Source organism: Pan troglodytes, chromosome 1, assembly GCF_028858775.2.
Source record: "Pan troglodytes isolate AG18354 chromosome 1, NHGRI_mPanTro3-v2.0_pri, whole genome shotgun sequence".
Classification (NCBI taxonomy): domain Eukaryota; kingdom Metazoa; phylum Chordata; class Mammalia; order Primates; family Hominidae; genus Pan; species Pan troglodytes.
Window position 1 is genome coordinate 110,939,840 of NC_072398.2, and position 14,276 is coordinate 110,954,115.

General features: G+C 40.9%; 1 protein-coding gene across 34 annotated transcripts in view; it reads right to left on the reverse strand.

Annotated features, from left to right (window-relative positions):
* PHTF1 (putative homeodomain transcription factor 1) overlaps window positions 1-14,276 on the reverse strand; it is a 62,506-nt gene that overhangs the window by 14,252 nt on the left and 33,978 nt on the right. For 26 of the 34 annotated variants that reach the window (XR_010158683.1, XR_010158686.1, XR_010158705.1 and 23 more), the window contains 4 exons: window positions 13,020-13,154; window positions 1,569-1,728; window positions 499-672; window positions 305-394 (listed from right to left, as the gene is read on the reverse strand). Coding sequence is in view for 22 of the 34 variants with exons in the window: in XM_016925356.3 (XP_016780845.1) it covers window positions 305-394; window positions 499-672; window positions 1,569-1,728; window positions 13,020-13,154 (559 nt within the window). In the remaining 12 variants the exon portion in view is untranslated. The remainder of the gene's footprint in view (window positions 1-304; window positions 395-498; window positions 673-1,568; window positions 1,729-13,019; window positions 13,155-14,276) is intronic. The other 8 variants (XM_063815074.1, XM_063815085.1, XM_063815102.1 and 5 more) reach the window with 2 other exon arrangements.

A 14,276-nucleotide genomic window follows, 5' to 3' on the forward strand; every position in this document is an offset into this window, starting at 1 on the left:
TATGATGTTTAAAAATAAACTTCATATGCCAAGTGAATATTTAATAATCTCATTATTTAGGGATTAAGTAACCTCCTGCTGGGCATCATCTGTGATACTTTTAAGCTTAGGGTCAATGTAGGAAAATATTCTTTCTAGGTGTGTAGTCATTAAAAGCTGCTAGATAAGGAGATGGATAATTGGAGACAGGGAAGGGCTGGCAAATATTAACGTAAATGCTACTTTAGGGCAACCAATAAAAAAAGGAATGGATAAAGTTATTACACTCAAAAATATACCTTGATTTCTCAAAGGGATACTTTACCTGGCTGAAGGCTGCTGATTCAAATTCTGATTCAGCCAGACTATCTGAATCCCGCACAATATGACACCACCTTGCAGTGGTTTTCTTTACCTGCCAAAAATCAAACCAACAAGCAATAGGAAAATATGTTAAATGCTTTGTTACTAACTTCAATGATTCAGTCCTATACTTTCATAAACTAAAATAGAAATTACCTGAGAGTTTAGGTGCCTTGAAAGTATTGATTTTCTATTCTTAACTTCACAACCATTGTCACTTGAGGCCCCTTCCACACTCCTACGCAATAATATCATCTGTGTCCGTGCTTCACCATCTTCTTCACTTGACAGGTCATCAGACACCCCATTACCCAAACGCCTAAAAGCCTCCTACAAAGAGAACAGCAATACCTTCACAGGGGACAGCCCAAAATATTCTAATAAGCTGCATGTGTAAAAACAAAAAAAATCATACAAAAACTACCAAGCAGCAAAAGTAAACTAACCCAAAACTGAACAAATCCATATATTACTTAATCTCAATTAAGAAAAATATTAAGTTGAAACTAAATATCCTAAACGAAGAGGCAGTGTTATGTAGTATTCAAAAACCAAGACTCAAGTCAAACTCTAAGCCTGAATCACAGCTCTTCTACTTACTAGATACATAACCTTGAGCAATTTACTAAATCTGTTTGGAGCTGAGTTCCCTCATCCAAAAAGAAATTATAATAAAAGCATCTATTTCACAGGTTTGTTGAAAATAAATGAGATAAGTTAGTATACGTAAAGTACTCAGAACAATGCCTGGTTATAGTAACGGCTCAATAAGTCTTAGACTAAATGCCACAATCTAACCAATAAGAAAACAGTTTAAGACTATAAAAGTGTGTAGCTAGTTTTAGACATAGAGCAGACCATCTCTACTTAAACCTACAAAATAATTTCCCAAACTCTTACTATACTATCACTGCTTCTCTGGAATATGACCCAGCACCCTCTTCACTAATCTGTTTATTAAATCTACCAGCCTACTGCTAAGGCTGGATAACTCGCAAAATTAATAACAAGTCCAGTACTAGAAATTTTAAGACTAAGTTCCAGTCTTCATGTGGTATCTTCTTTTCATAGCCTGTGGTTTTACTTGTTAGGACAAATTTATAAACCTACTAGTACCTATTTTATATCTCTAAGAGAATCTTTTTTTTTTTTTTTTTTTTTTGAGACGTAATAGGAAAATGTTACATGGGGAAAAAAACCCCTCGTTAAATCCATCTAAATCTTACCCTACGGCACTTTTCTCCATCTGAAAATTTTGCTTTCTCTCTTGTTTGCCACATTCTAATCTCTGGTCGACATTGTCTCCTCTTAATGATAGGATGGACACAACTTGGGTCATTGTCAGTTTCAGTCCCTTTGTTAGATATTAATTTTACTCTTTTAATCCTATTTTTTAAAAAAGGAAAAGAAGATTAATTTTTTGAAAGTAACACCTTTCATGAAACCACTTTCTTTTAAGGAATATGCTATATTATTCTGGAAATCAAGAAAATTCAGGAATCATATTTTTCAGGACTTTAGCTTGCTAAGTAAGGGTGTAGAATGAAAAAATATTCACTCACAGACTCAGAATGTGAGTCTATTCTTCAAAGACTCATGTCAATTAACTGAAAGGAAGCATATACTTTTCAGTGTTGCACAAAAGTAGGTTCACAGTCCTCTCCACATCTTCTCAGACACAATGCAACTCCTACCTTATATCGTCTGTTACTGCCACTCCACTAGCCCAGTAGACTTAGGGTGCACATGACCTACTGAGACACCAGCTGGGTGGCCAGGGAGTGCATTTTTGCCACCCTTACTGCAAAGCCAGGCAGAGTTGTTCACAGCCCAGGAAGAGATAGAAGAGTAAAAAGGACTTTGTCTTGCAACTTGGATACCAGCTCAGCCAGAGTAGAACAAGGGACCAGAGTCCTGAGGCCCCCATTCCAGGACCTAGCTTATGGATGACATTTCTAGACACACCTTGGACCAAAATGCAACCAGCACATTTGAAGGGAAGGATCCAGTCCTGGCAGGAGTCATCACCTGCTGACCAAAGAGCCCTTGGGCTCTGTATAATCAACAGTGGTAGCCAGGCAGTACTCACTGTGGGCATTGGGTGAGACTCAGAGCCATGCTGGCCTCAGGAGTGACCCAGTATATTCCCAGCTGTGGTGGCTACAGGGAGAGACTCTTTCTGCTTGAGGAAAAGAGAGGGAAGAGTAAAGGGAACTCTGTCTTACAGGCACGGTACAAGCTCAACCACAGTGGGGTAGAACACCAAGTGTGCTCTTGAGGTCCCTGATTCTAGGCCTTGGCTCCTGGATGGTATTTCTGGACCCACTCTGGGCCAGAGGGGAGCCCATTGCCCTGAAGGGAGATACCCAGGCCTATCAGCATTGACCACAAGCTGACCAAAGAGCCCTTGGACCTTGAGTGAATATCGGCGACAGCCTTGCAGTACTTGCTGCAGGCCTGGGGCAGCGGTGGCCATGGGGAGAGATTCCTCTGCTTGAGGAAACGGGAGTGAAGAATGAGAAGGAGTTTGTCTTTTGGTTTGGGTGTGAGCTCAGCTGCTGTAGAACGGAATGACAGGAAGATTCCTAAGGTTCTCAATGCCAGGCCCTGATAGCATCTCTGGATCTGCCCAGAGCCAGGGTAACTGGCTGCCCTAAAAGGAAGGACATAAGCCTGGCTGGATTTGCCACCTGCTGATTGTAGTGCCCTTGGGCTTTGAGTAAACATAGGTGGTAGACAGGCAAGTGGTCACCATGTGGACCTTGGGCAAGACCCAGTGCTGTGCTGGCTTCAGGCCTGACCCAGGCCAGTCCCAGTATTAATGGCCACAGGGGTGCTGTGTCACTCCTCCTGGCTCCAAGCAGCTCAGCACAGAGAGAAAGAGACTCCATTTGTTTGGGAGAAAGTTAGGGAAGAGAACAAGAGTCTCTCCCTGGTAATCCAGAGAATTCTCCCAGATCTGACCCAAGACCACCAAGGCAGTAACCTCTACAAGTCTGCAGGAGCCACAACATTACTGGGCTTAGGGTGCCCCCTAATGCAGATACAGCTGCAGTGACCAAAGACTTAGATCACAACGCCCAATTCCCCTCAAATACTTGGAAAGCCTTCCCAAGAAGGACAGGTACAAAGAAGCCCAGACTGTGAAGACTACAATAAACATCTAACCATTCAATGCACAGACACTAATGAACATCCACAAGCATCAAGACCATCGAAGAAAACATGACCTCACCAATATCTAATAAGATAGCAGTGACCAATTCCAGAGAGACAGAAATATACAACCTTAGAGACAGAAAATTCAAAATAGCTATTTTTAGCCAGGCACAGTGGCTTATGCCTGTAATCCCAGCAGTTTGGGAGGCCAAGGGACAGGTGGATCAGTTGAGCTAAGGAGTTCAAAACCAGCCTGGGCAACATGGCAAAACCTCGTCTTTACAAAAATTAGCTGGGTGCAATGGCATGTGCCTGTAGTCCCAGCTACTTGGAAGGCTGAGGCAGGAGGATCACTTGAGCCTAGGAGGTGGAGTTTGCAGTGAGCCGAGATTGTACCATTGCACTTCAACCTGAGCAATGACAGTGAAACCCTGTCTCAAAAAAAAAAAAAAAAAAAAAAAAGCTATTTTGAGGAAACTCAAATTCAAGAATACACAGAAGGAATTCAGAATCCTATCAGATAAATTTAACAAAGAGAGTGAAATAACTAAAAAAAAAAATCAAACAAATTCTGGAGCTGAAAAATGCAACTGACATACTGAAGAAATGCATCAGAGTCTCTTAACAGCAGAATTGATCAAGCAGAAGAAAGAATTAGTGAGCTTCAAGACAGTCTATTTAAAAAGACACAGAGGAGACAAAAGAAAAAGAATAAAAAAGAATGAAACACACCTAAAAGATCTGGAAAATAGCCTCAAAACAGCAAATCTAACAGTTACTGACCTTAAAGAGGAGGTAGAGAGAGAGACAGGAGTATAAAGTTTATTCAAAGGGATAATAACAGGAAACTTCCCAAATCTAGAGTAAGATACCAATATTCAAGTACAAGAAGGTCATACAATACCAAACAGATTTAACACAAAGAAGATTACCTCAAGGCATTTAACAATCAAACCCTCAAAGATCAAAGATAAAGAAAGGATCCTAAAAGCAGCAAGAGAAAGGAAACAAATAGCATACAAAGATGCTCCAATATGTCTGGCAGCAGACTTCTCAGTGCAAACTTTACAGGCTAGGAGAGAGTGGTATGACATATTTATTTACTTATTTTTCCCTTTTTTTTTTTTTTTTTTTTTTTGAGATGGGGATCTCAGTTGCCCAGGCTGGAGTTCACTGTCACAATTACAGCTCACTACTGCCTCAACGTCCTGGGCTCAGGTGATCTTCTTGTCTCAACCTCCAGCATAGCTGGAACCACAGGCACATGTCACCACATCCAGCTGATTTTTTATTTTTATTTTTGTAGAGACTGGGTCTCCCTAATGTTGCCCAGGTTGGTCTTGAACTTCTGGCCTCAAGCAATCCTCCCATCTTGACGTCCCAAAGTGCTGGGATTATAGGCATGAGCCACTATGTCCAGCCGGTCTGACATATTTAAACTGCTAAATGAAAAACCTTTTTATCCTACAATACTATACCCAGCAAAAATAAACTTCAAACAATAAGTAAAAATAAAGACATCCCCAGAAAAAAACAAAAGCTGAAGGATTTCATCAACAACAGACCTGCCTACAAGAAATGCAAAAGAGAGTTCTTCAAATTGAAAGAAATGACATTAATAAGCAATAAGCAATCATCTGAAGGTACAAAACTCATTAGTAATAGTAAATACACAAAAAAGACAGAATATTATAACCCTGTAATTGTCATGTGTAAACGACTCATATCTTCAATAGGAAGACTAAAAGATGAACCAACTTAAAAGAATACAACATTTCAAGACATAGACAGTACAATAAGATATAAATACAAACAACAAAAAGTTAAAAAGCAAGGGGACAGAGTGAAAGGGTACAGTTTTTATTACTTTTCTCTTTGCTGGTTTATGAGTTTGTTTGCTTGTTTATGCAATCAGTGTTACCAGTTTAAAAAAATAGGTTATAAAATATTATTTGCAAGCCTCAATGTAACCCCCAAATTAAAAAAATAATAAAAGATGCATAAAAATAAAAAGAAATAAATTTTAAAATACCCCTAGAGAAAATCACCTTCACTAAGAGGAAGATAGGAAGGAAAGAAAGAAGAGAAGATCACAAATGAACCAGAAAACAACTAACAAAGTGGCAGGAGTAAGTCCTTACTTATCAATAATGGTATGGAATGTAAATGAACTAAACTTTCTAATCAAAAGACATAGAGTGGCTTAATGCATTAAAAAAACAAAATCCATGATCTGTTACCTACAAGAAACAAACTTTATAAAAGATACACACAGGCTGAAAATAAGGGGATGGAAAAAGATATTCCATCCCAATAGAAACTAAAAATTAGCAGGAGTAGTGTATTAGTTCATTTTCATGCTGCTGATGAAAACATACCCGAGATTGGGAAGATAAAGAGATTTAACTGGACTTACAGTTCCACATGGCTGGGGAGGCCCCTGAGAATCATGGCGGGAGGTGAAAGGCACTTCTTACATGGTGGCGGCAAGAGAAAATGAGGAAGAAGCAAAAGCGGAAACCCCTGATAAACCCATCAGATCTCATGAGACTTATTCACTATCACGAGAATAGCATGGGAAAGACCAGCCCCCATGATTCAATTACCTCCCCCTGGGCCCCTCCCACAACCCACTGGAATTCTGGGAGATACAATTCAAGTTGAGATTTGGGTGGGGACACAGCCAAACCATATCATTCTGCTCCTTGCCTCTACAAACCTCATGTCCTCACATTTCAAAACCAATCATGCCTTCCCAATACTCCCCCAAAGTCTTATTTCAACATTAACCCAAAAGTCCAGCATCCAAAATCTCATCTGAAACAAGGCAAGTCCCTTCCACCTATGAGCCTGTAAAATCAAAAGCAAGCTAGTTACTTTCTAGATACAATGAGGATACAAGTATTGGGTAAATACAGACATTCAAAATGGGAGAAATTGGCCAAAACAAAGGGGTTACAGGGCCCTTGCAAGTCCGAAATCCAGTGGGGGAGTCAAATTTTAAAGCTCCAAAATGATCTCCTTTGACTCCAGGTCTCACACATCCAGGTCACGCTGATGCAAAAGGTGGGTTCACATGGTCTTGGGCAGCTCTGTCCTTATGGCTTTGCAGGGTAAAGCCTCCCTCCTGGCTGCTTTCACAGGCTGGTGTTGAGTGTCTGAGGCTTTGCCAGGAGCACAGTGCAAGCTGTTGGTGGATCTACCATTCTGGGGTCTGGAGGATGGTGGCCTTCTCACAGCTCCACTAGGCGGTGCCCCAGTAGGGACGCTGTGTGGGGGCTCCGACCCCACCTTTTCCCTTCCACACTACCCTCACAGAGGTTCTCCATGAGTGCCCTGCCCCTGCAGCAAAACTATTGCCTGGGCATCCATCTTCTGAAATCTAGGCAGAGGTTCCCAAACCTCAATTCTTGACTTCTGTGCACCTGCAGGCTCGATACCACATGGAAGCTGCCAAGGTTTGGAGCGTCCACCCTCTGAAGCCACAGCCTGAGCTGTACATTGGCCCCTTTCAGCCATGGCTGGAGCAACTGGGACATGGGACACCAAGTCCCAAGGCTGCACACAGCATGGGGACCCTGGGTCCGGCCCATGAAACCACTTTATCCTCCTAGGCCTCCAGGCCAGTGATGGGAGGGGCTGCCATGAAAGTGTCTGACATGTCCTGGAAACATTTTCCCCATTGCTTGGGTATTAATGTTAGGCTCCTTGCTACTTATGCAAATTTCTGCAGCCAGTTTGAATTTCTCCCCAGAAAATGGGTTTTTCTTTTCTTCTTTTTCTTTTTTTTTCTTTTGAGACAGAGTCTCGTTCTGTCACCCAGGCTGGAGTGCAGTGGCGTGATCTCAGCTCACTGCAAATGCCGCCTCTTGGGTTCAAGCAATTCCCCTGCCTCAGCCTCCCAGGTAGCTGGGATTACAAGTACCCACCATCATGCCTGGTTAATTTTTGTATTTTTTTAGTAGAGATGGGGTTTCACCATGTTGGCCAGATTGGTCTTAAACTACTGACCTCAGGTGATCCACCCACCTCAGCCTCCCAAAGTGCTGGGATTACAGGCGTGAGCCACCACGCCTGGCCTGGGTTTTTCTTTTCTATCGCATAGTCAGGGCACAAATTTTCCAAACTTTTATGCTCTGCTTCCCTTATAAAACTGATTGCCTTTAACCACACCCAAATCACCTCTTTAATGCTTTGCTACTTAGAAATTTTTTCCGCCAGATACCCTAAATCATCTCTCTTAAGTTCAAAGTTCCACAAATCTCTAAGGCAGGGGCAAAATGCCACCAGTCTCTTTGCTAAAACATAACAAGAGTCACCTTTGCTTCAGTTCCCAACAAGTTCCTCATCTCCATCTGTTACCACCTCAGCCTAGACCTTATTGTTCATATCACTATCAGCATTGCTGTCAAAGCCATTCAACAAATCTCTAGGAGGTTCCAAACTTCCCACATTTTCCTGTCTTCTTCTGAGCGCTCCAAACTGTTCCAACCTCTGCCTGTTACCCAGTTCCAAAGTTGTTTCCATATTTTCAGGTATCTTTTCAGCAACACCCCACTCTACTGGTACCAATTTACTGTATTAGTTCATTTTCATGCTGCTGATAAAGACATACCTGAGACTGAGAAGAAGAAGAGGTTTAATTGGACTTACAGTTCCACAAGGCTGGGGAGGCTTCAGAATCACAGCAGGAGGTGAAAGGCACTTCTTACATGGTGGCGGCAAGAGAAAGAAGAAGCAAAAGCGGAAACTCCTGATAAACCCATCAGATCTTGTGAGACTTATTCACTATCACGAGACTAGCACAGGAAAGACCAGCCCCATGATTCAGTTACCTCCCCCTGGATCCCTCCTGCAATACGTGGGAATTCTGGGAGATACAATTCAAGTTGATATTTGGGTGGGGACACAGCCAAACCATATCAAGTAGCTATACTTATATTGGTCAAAATAGACTTTAACTATAAAAAGAGTTAAAGAAGGTCATTATATAATGATAAAGGGGTCAATGCAGCAAGAGGACAAACAATTGTAAATATATATGCACCCAACACTGAAGCACCCAGATACATAAAGCAAATATTATTAGAGTTAAAGAGAGAGACAGACTCCAATACAATAATAGCTGGAGACTTCAACCTCATTTTCAGCATTAGACAGATCATCCAAATAGAAAAATCAACAAAAAAAATTGGACTTAATCTACACTACAGACCAAACAGACCTGACAGACATTTACTAAACATTTTACCTACTGGCTATAGAATACACATTTTTCTCCTCAGTGCATGAATCATTTTCAGGGATATACCATATTATAGCCAAAAAACAAGTCTTAAAACATTCCAGAAAATTAAAATGATATCAAGTATCACCGGGAGGGTACAGCCTCCCTCCTGGCTGCTTTCATGGGCTGGTGTTGAGTGTCTACGGCTTTTCCAGGTGCACAATGCAAGCTATCGGTGGATCTACCATTCTGGGGTCTTGAGGACAGTGGCCCTCTTCTCACAGCTCCACTAGGAAGTGCCCCAGTGAGAACTCTATGTGCGGGTGCCCACCCCACATTTCCCTTCCACACTGCCCTAGCAAAGGTTCACCATGAGTGCCCTGCCCCGGCAGCAAACTTCTGCCTGGACATCCAAGCATTTCCATACAACCTGTGAAATCTAGGTGGAGGTTCTCAAATCTCAATACTTGACTTCTGTGAACCTCTACAAAAAAATACAAAAAATTAGGGAGGGATGTGGTGGCACATGCCTGTGGTCCCAGCTACATGGGGGACTCACACACAAGAATCACTTGAACTGGGAAGCAGAGTTTGCAGTGAGCCAAGATCATGCCACTGCACTCAAGCCTGGGCAACAGACTGAGGCTCTGTCTCAAATATTAATAACAATAAGATAAAATAAATAAATAAAAAGATCATTCATCACAACCAAGTAGGGTTATACCAGGGATGCAAGGATGGTTCAACACACATACAAATCAATTAACGTTGACACATCATACCAAAAGAATGAAGGAAAAAAACCATATAATCATTTCAAATGATGATGAAAAAGCATTTGATAACATTCAATATCCCTGCATGATAAGAATTCTCAAAAATCAGGGTATAGAAGGAACATACCTCAAAACAATAAAAGTCAAGTCACATAACAGACCCACAGCTGGTATCATACTGAATGAGGAAAAACTGAAAGCCTTTCCTCTAAGATCTGGAAAATGACAAAGATGCCCACTTTCATCACTGTTATTCAACATAGTACTAGAAGTCCTAGCTAGAGCAATCAGACAAGAGACAGAAATGAAAGGCCTACAAATTAGAAAAGAAGAATTCAAATTACCTTTGTTTACAGATAATAAGATCTTATATTTGGAAAAACCTACAGATTCCACCAAAAAACTATCAGAACTGATAAACAAATTCATTAAAGTTGCAGGATACAAAATTGACATAAAAATCAATAGCATTTCTTTTTTTTGAGACAGAGTCTTGCTCTGTCGCCCAGGCTGGAGTGCAGTGGTGTGATCTTGGCTCACTGCAAGCTCCACCTCCCGGATTCATGCCATTCTCCTGTCTCAGCCTCCCAAGTAGCTGGGACTACAGGTGCCCGCCACCACGCCCGGCTAATTTTTTTTTTTTGTATTTTTAGTAGAGACAGGGTTTCACCATGTTAACCAGGATGGTCTCAACCTCCTGACCTCGTGATCCGCCCACCTTGGCCTCCCTAAGTGCTGGGATTACAGGCGTGAGCCACTGCGCCCAGCCAAAAATCAATAGCATTTCTATATGCCAACAGCAAACAATCTAAAAAAGAAATCAAGAAAGTTACACGATTTCTAATAGTTACAAATAAAATTAAACACCTAGCAATTAACCAAAGAAGTGAAAGATCTCTATAATGAAAACTATAAAACATAGATGTAAGAAATTGAAGAGAACGCAGCCGGGCGCAGTGGGTCACGCCTGTAATCCCACCACTTTGGGAAACCAAGACAGGCGGATCACGAGGTCAGGAGATCGAGACCATGGTGAAACCCCATCTCTACTAAAAATACAAAAAATTAGCCGGGCACGGTGGCGGGTGCCTGTAGTCCCAGCTCCTCTGGAGGCTGAGGCAGGAGAATGGCATGAACCCAGGAGGTGGAGCTTGCAGTGAGCCGAGATCATGCCACTGCACTCTAGCTTTGGCGATAGAGCGAGACTCTGTCTCAAAAAAAAGAAATTGAAGAGAACGCAAAAAATATGGAAAGATATTCCATAGTTTATGAACTGGAAGAATGACTATTGTTAAAAATATCCATATTAACCAAAGCAATCTACAGATTCAATGCAATCCCTATAAAAATAACAATGACATTCTTCACAAAAACAGAAAAAACAATCCTAAAATTTATATGGAATCAGCCAGGCATGGTGGCTCACACCTGTAATCCCAGCACTTTGGAAGGCCAAGGTGGGCAGATCACCTGAGGTCAGGAGTTCAAGACCAGCCTGGCCAACATGGTGAAACCCCATCTCTACTAAAAATACAAAAAAAAAAAAAAAATTAGCCAGGCGTGGTGGCAGGCGCCTGTAATCCCAGCTACTCGGGAGGCTGAGGCAGAATTGTTTGAACCTGGGAGGCGGAGGTTGCAGTGAGCCAAGATCGCGCCATTGCACTCCAGCCTGGATGACAGAGGAAGACTCCATCTCAAATAAATAGATAAATAAATAAATAAAAATAAAAATTATATGGAATCACAAAAGACCCAAAATAACCAAAGCTATCCTAAGTAAAAACAACAAAACTGAAGGAATCACATTACCTGACTTCAAATTGTACTACAGCACTATAGTAACCAAAGGAGCATGGTAGTGGCATAAAAACACATCGGCCAATGGAACAGAATTGAGAATCCGGAAATAAATCCATACATCTACAGTGAACTCATTTTTTTTTTTTTTTTTTTGAGACAGGGTCACACTCTGTCACCTAGGCTGGAGTAAAGTGGCGAGATCCTGACTCACTGCAACCTCTGCCTCCCAGGTTCAAGCGATTCTCCTGCTTCCACCTCCCGAGTAGCTGGGATTACAGGTGCCCACCACCACACCCGGATAATTCTTGTATTTTTAGTAGAGACAAGGTTTGGCCATGTTGGCCAGGCTGGTCTTGAACTCCTGACCTCAAATGATCCCCCCGCCTCAGCCTCCCAAAGTGCTGGGATTACAGGCATGAGCCACTGTGCCCGGCCAACAGTGAACTCAGTTTTGACAAAGATGCCAAGAACATACATTAGAGAAAGGACAGTCTCTTCAATAAATGATGCTGGAAAAACTGAATATTCACATGCAGAAGAATGAAACTAGACCCTTATCTCTCAACCATATGCAAAAATCAAATAAAAGTTAATTAAAGAACTAAACCTAGGACCCCAAACTATGAAATGACTAAAAGAAAACATTAGGGAAACTCTCCAGATATTGGTCTGGGCAAAGATTTCTTAAGTAATACTCCACAAGCACAGGCAACCAAAGCAAAATGGACAAATGAGATCACATCAAGTTAAAAAGCATCTATATAGCAAAGGAAACAATCAACCAAGTGAAAATACAACTCACAGAATGAGAGAAAGTCTTAAATTATCCATCTGACAAGGGATTAATAACCAGAATATATAAGGAGTTCAAACAACTCTATAGAAAAAATCTAATAATCTGATTTTAAAATGGGCAAAAGATCTGAATAGACATTTCTCAAAAGAAGACATATAAATGGTAAACAGGTATGTGAAAAGGTACTCATATCATTGATCACAGAAATGCAAATCAAAACCACAGTGAGATATCATCTCACTCCAGTTAAAATGGCTTTTATGCAAAAGACAGACGATAACAAATGCTGGAGAGGATATGGAGAAAAGGGAACCCCCGTACACTGTTGGTGGAAACGTAAAGTAGTACAACCACTATGAAGAACAGCTTGGAGGTTCTTCAAATAAAGAAAAATAGAACTACCATATGATCCAGCAACCCCACTGCTAGGTATATAACCAAAAGAAAGGAAATCAGGCCAGGTGTGATGGCTCATGCCTGAGGCCTGAGGTCAGGAATTCGATATCAGCCTGGGCAACATGGTTACACCCTGTCTCTAATAAAATACAAAAATTAGCTGGGTGTGGTGGCGGGCACCTGTCATCCCAGCTATTCTCAGAAGGCTGAGGCAGGAGAATCGCTTGAACTCAAGAGGCAGAGGTTGCAGTGAGCCAAGATCGTGCCACTGCACTCCAGCCTGGGTGAGAGAATGAGACTCCATTTCAAAAAAAAAAAAAAAACAGAATACTTCCATGATAGATTACTGCATTCACAGGTAACAAAACAGACAGTGAAGACAACATTTTGAGTAAGCAAGCCCTCTGATAACCCTTAAAAATCACACCAAGATAAGTCTATACTACTTACTCCTATGGCCTGATGATACTACACATTCTGTAAACACTATGTGAATACAAAATCAAGTAAAAAAGACTCCCACCTGTTGCCAAAGATAGTCTCCCAAAAACCACCAATAATGGGTACAGATTCCAAAGTTTCTATTCCTCTGACTTTATCAGAGGAGTTATTTCCATTTTCTCGGCTCCCATCACCATTTACAGTTTTTCGTAATTTTCTACAAGAAAAAATTTCAATAACTTCAGATTATTCAAGACCCTTTCTATTTCTGCCAAAAATATCCCTACAGAAAATTATACTGACAAATTACTACCTTAAATCAAGTATAGTTTAACTTCATATTCTGAGGATAAACTATGCAAGAACTTTCTGATTTGAGGGCAAAACCAGATTCCAAACCAAAGTCCTATGCTACCATTTTGTTCAGTCATTAAAGAAATAGAACCGCTATTCAGAATCTACTAAAAAAAAAATTTCCACTTGTATGACCAAGAGTCTGTTCAGGCACATTCAACACCACTAGCAGGAGGAGCAATTTCTTTAAATATGGATGTTAGGAATCTACCTCTTATGGCACATTTTATAAGGGTACATAGAATAGTAGCAACTGATCACTTTTTATTGATATCCTAGACAAAAGATATATACTATAGATATCAATAAGACATAGCATAGCATTTTATTTCCTTAGAAAACATTCCATTAATTTAACTGAATTTACAAGAAATCTTTTTTAAAAAGTTTTTAAAATAACATTCAAAAATAAGAATATGTTGAAATTCATTGCACCTAATGGAAAATTCTTATTTAGTAATTGCTTACGCAGGCAAAAATCTACAGATATTCTGAGGGAAGATAACATAACTTTTGGAAAATAACACTGCATATACCTAAGAACATTTCAACAGTTCCAAAACTCACATATACCATATAATCGATTAAAATATAACATGAATTCAATTTGTAAAGAAAAGCCAAATAAATCCTTATTAAAAGTTTAGACGGCTGGGCACAGTGGCTCACGCCTGTAATCCCAGCCCTTTGGGAGACCGAGGCAGGTGGATCACCTGAGGTCAGGAGTTCTAGATCAGCCTGATTAACATGGTGAAATCCCGTCTCTACTAAATTCAAAAAAAAAAATTAGCTGGGTGTGGTGGCATACGCTTGTAATCCCAGCTACTTGGGAGGCTGAGGCAGGAGAATCGCTTGAACTCGGGAGGTATCGGTTGCAGTGAGCCGAGATTGCGGATCGCACCATTGCACTCCAGCCTGGGCAACAAGAGCGAAACTCTGTCTCAAAAAGAAAAAAAAAAAGTTTAGACCACTTAGAAATCAATTC